The sequence below is a fragment of the Populus trichocarpa genome, chromosome 16 (genome assembly GCF_000002775.5).
Source record: "Populus trichocarpa isolate Nisqually-1 chromosome 16, P.trichocarpa_v4.1, whole genome shotgun sequence".
Classification (NCBI taxonomy): domain Eukaryota; kingdom Viridiplantae; phylum Streptophyta; class Magnoliopsida; order Malpighiales; family Salicaceae; genus Populus; species Populus trichocarpa.
In genome coordinates this window covers 3,977,163-3,980,650 of record NC_037300.2, presented here as the reverse complement: position 1 = coordinate 3,980,650, position 3,488 = coordinate 3,977,163, and the positions used below count along the sequence as shown (strand labels likewise).

Below are 3,488 nucleotides of genomic sequence, written 5' to 3'. Positions count from 1 at the left end.
GGAAAAGTCATGACTTGGTGTGACTCGGCCGACCCGGCGACCCGGTTGACCCAGCAAAACCCGGTAGCAATCCGTTGACTTTTGTTTTTTTGTTTTACTAAAACGATGCCGTTTTGAATTTTTTTTAAAATAGAAATTGACCCGGCCAACCCGGTGACCCGATCAAAACCTAAAATCCGAGCCTTAGACTGGATCAAATTTAAAAACTATGGTTTCAAGTACACAATTACTTGCGGTGATATAGCTCTTTGTTTTGATTTCTACTTTTATTCGCTATACCAAATTAATTAATATCTGTCTCAATCCATCAAGTACATCTTTCTTTCTTTTTTATGTCTTATATGACTTTAGGGATACACCGATGATACATCAACGAAATATTTGACCATTCAAAGAGCAATTATAAAGCTAACACCAACAAATATTTGACAACTCCAGAAGTTCCAATGATAAATTACTTGTTTTTCCCTAACTTTCCTGCAACTTGCCACCCTAATTTAAAACAAACACTTAATTTCTTTCCTTTATTAAAAGCACATCTGCCTCATATAATAATGATTGTTTTTTTTTTTCCAAAACAATGAGCTCCTCTATCTAGTGATCGCATAGCCTAACTTCCATTGACCTTTTTGCAGTCTGACCTGATCTCTCCACTACTCCCAGTTAATGGGCTAATATTACCCATATTAATCATTGACTGAACAAAACTCTGGAAGAAGGCAGTTTGGTTGCTGCTGAAGTTATTGACAAAAGTGATCGTGGCAGCGCCAGGTGTGGAAAATAACTCTTGGTCTGATTGGAGAAGACCTTGATTGTTTTGTAGGTTGGTGAAGTAATTATTGTCAAAGGCATCTGAAGTTGTAGGATCAAGGTTGGCCAAAGCAGTTCCGCTGCCATTTTGTGGACATATTTGTTGCAGAGTAGTCAAGTATGTTGTGTTTAGTGTTGGGTCAGGGTTGCCTGTGTTGCTAAAATTGTACAGCCTGTTGCTAAAGGTTCGACATTGTGCACGTCCGAATGTGTGTGCTCCTGGAAATTATAAAAAAATAAAAATATATTAGTGTTGGATTTCCAGAATTCTGGATGCAGTTTTGAGATTTTTGAGGTATAATTACCTGATAATGCAACAAGGTCATTGGTGTTTAGACCTACTGCAGAGAACTTTGCAGTGATGTTGTTTAGGCCTTCAAAAGGAGAAGGGATTGCTGTATTGGCTCCAGCCTGATTTGCTGTTAGACTATCCCTTCTTCCCAACAGAACACTCCATGAAGGACCTCCTGACTACAAGAATCATTAAAAGCAGAGTATGTCATGGCTTCGTGTTTTTTCGGCCTTTCATAGAATATTTCACTTGTGAAAACTTCTGAGCATACACAGATCACATTGACTTGCCAAATCAAGCAAAATGAAGAGTTCCGAGAACAAGTTCAGTGTATGGACTAAGTAATTACCTGAGAAACAGATGATTCGGCAGCAAGTGCAAGAATGTCAGCGCAGGAGACAACACCAGGGCAAGAATTCTCCACGGCAGTCTTGATGTTGTCAACAACACCGAAACCCCGAATGGAATTTACATTGGGAGCGGCAAACTTTTCGCTGAGTATGCTTGAACTGTTGTCCAGTAGAATTGAAGCATCACATCCCTGTCCAAAAAATCAAATTTTTTGATCAACATAATGTCAAGCGTTAATTAAAAACCACTTCAAAGAAATTAAATGATGATATTCAGTTTACATTGACGAAGCAATCATGAAAATGGAGGCGAATAAGGCTGGCGCCAATCCGAGAATCAGATTGAAAAGCCTGCTGAACAACGTTGCTAACGATGCTAGACACATTGGGGCATGTATTAGCATAGAAAGTTGCATTTAATTGAGCTTTCGAGTGGGGCAGCATCATTCCTAGCAAGACTATTGCCACTGAAAAGAAACTGGTAGAAGGAGGAGGAGACATTGTTTTTCTTCTTGAACAGAACAAGAAGCAATTAAACAAAAGGCTTTTCCCTGTCTCTTATTTTGTGCATCAGTGACTACTTTGGCTAGCCAATATATAGAAAACTGTCACATTCATTATACGTAGCTCGTATTCGGCAAGAAAAAGTCTCTGTTTGCTAGTAGTAAGATTAACCTTTAAGAAAACGAGTAGTCAGCTTAAAATGTCTTCTCAATGTGTATACATTTACACATTTCTCCCTCAAATATTATTATAAAGGTGATTCCCCAACCCCAAGTATCAAGAAAAAGAAGAAAAGGTCTTTATCTTCGTAGAAATATAATAAATTCGCTTTTAAAAAAGGAGCGTCAAAATAAAAAAAACACCCAAACCTTTTTATATTTAAGAATAATGAAAGTTTTACGCGTAAAAACTAGATCTTTAACCTTAATGTTACTGTCCTAAATTATAGAAAATTAGGTAGAGAAAACTTAGATATTTTTTGAGATATCTATTTATATAGAAGTAAAAAACCAATATAATCAAAAGAATTCAAAGTAGAGTAAAAATAATAATTAACATTACAAAAACAACCTGTTCCAAGTCTAATTTAAAGATTTTTTGGACTTCTTCTGATTACAACGAGTTGACTCGCTATAAAACTTGGCTTGGAGCACCTTCTTGCAAAAATCAAGGCTAATCCAACTATTGAATTTAAAGTTACGGGTGTTTTTGTTTTTCAAACTCGCGTTTAATATACCCAGGCTTCTTCGCGAGCTCTGTTTTATCTTCTTGTTCATAAGCGCATCCACACCACGCTCCGCGTCAAAACTTTCAAAGCTTGAGGCGTTTGAAAGCAAGAAAGCAAGGAGATCAAGTAAAAAGTAATATATTAATGCATGTAACAGCTAGCTATGATTAATCAATCTTCACTGGAAGCGAGTAACTCATAAAACACGGGAACCATTGCAGACAACGCGTTTGGATTAGTGGTTGGATTGGCTGAGACTAAACTGTGTGAATTGTCATGGACAATTGGTAGTGGCAGTGTTATGTGCTTATAAATTAGTCTCTGACTGCTCTCACTAACCCAATTTTGGTATCGTTAGGCGTGCCCCTGTCGGGATACCCCCTGCCCACCTGGTGAAACGCCTCTCCATCCATCTACTCCGTAGCGTGAGCTTGGCATCGTCCGTCAACATCCCTCATTTTTAACCTTAAAAATGAGGGATGTTGACGGACGATGCCAAGCTCACGCTATGGAGTAGATGGATAGTTGACGAGGAGAGGCGTTTCACCAGGTGAGAGGGACGGTTTTAACGGCAGGGGGTATCCCGACAGGGGCACGCCTATATATATATATATATATAGATGGCTACCTTGATTCTTCAGTGATGCTGTGTGTACCATATTCGGGTCTTCAATGGTGTTTGAATATTTCATAATAATTATTTTTAAAATATATTTTTTAAAAAAATATATTAAAATAAATTTTTTATATTTTTTAAAAAATTATTTGACATAGCATAATCAAAATAATCAAAAAATATAAAAAA

General features: G+C 37.3%; 1 protein-coding gene across 1 annotated transcript; it reads right to left on the bottom strand.

Moving 5' to 3' along the window:
* Nucleotides 1-365: 365 nt before the first annotated feature.
* Nucleotides 366-2,049, bottom strand: LOC18110272 (peroxidase A2). The gene is made up of 4 exons (XM_006388516.3): nt 1,735-2,049; nt 1,452-1,643; nt 1,116-1,281; nt 366-1,029 (listed from the first exon to the last, which is right to left on the bottom strand). Exons 1-4 carry the CDS (start codon nt 1,951-1,953, stop codon nt 611-613), a joined length of 996 nt encoding a protein of 331 aa, XP_006388578.1. The 5' UTR covers nt 1,954-2,049; the 3' UTR covers nt 366-610.
* Nucleotides 2,050-3,488: the final 1,439 nt, after the last annotated feature.

What these genes read in the sequence shown, in the direction of transcription:
- LOC18110272 (XM_006388516.3), bottom strand. Translation starts at nt 1,953, where the DNA reads ATGTCTCCTCCTCCTTCTACCAGTTTCTTTTCAGTGGCAATAGTCTTG. An exon ending in CCGAATCATCTGTTTCTCAG is followed by an intron (nt 1,282 to 1,451) that starts GTAATTACTTAG and finishes TGATTCTTGTAG; the next exon opens with TCAGGAGGTCCTTCATGGAG. An exon ending in TGACCTTGTTGCATTATCAG is followed by an intron (nt 1,030 to 1,115) that starts GTAATTATACCT and finishes TATAATTTCCAG; the next exon opens with GAGCACACACATTCGGACGT.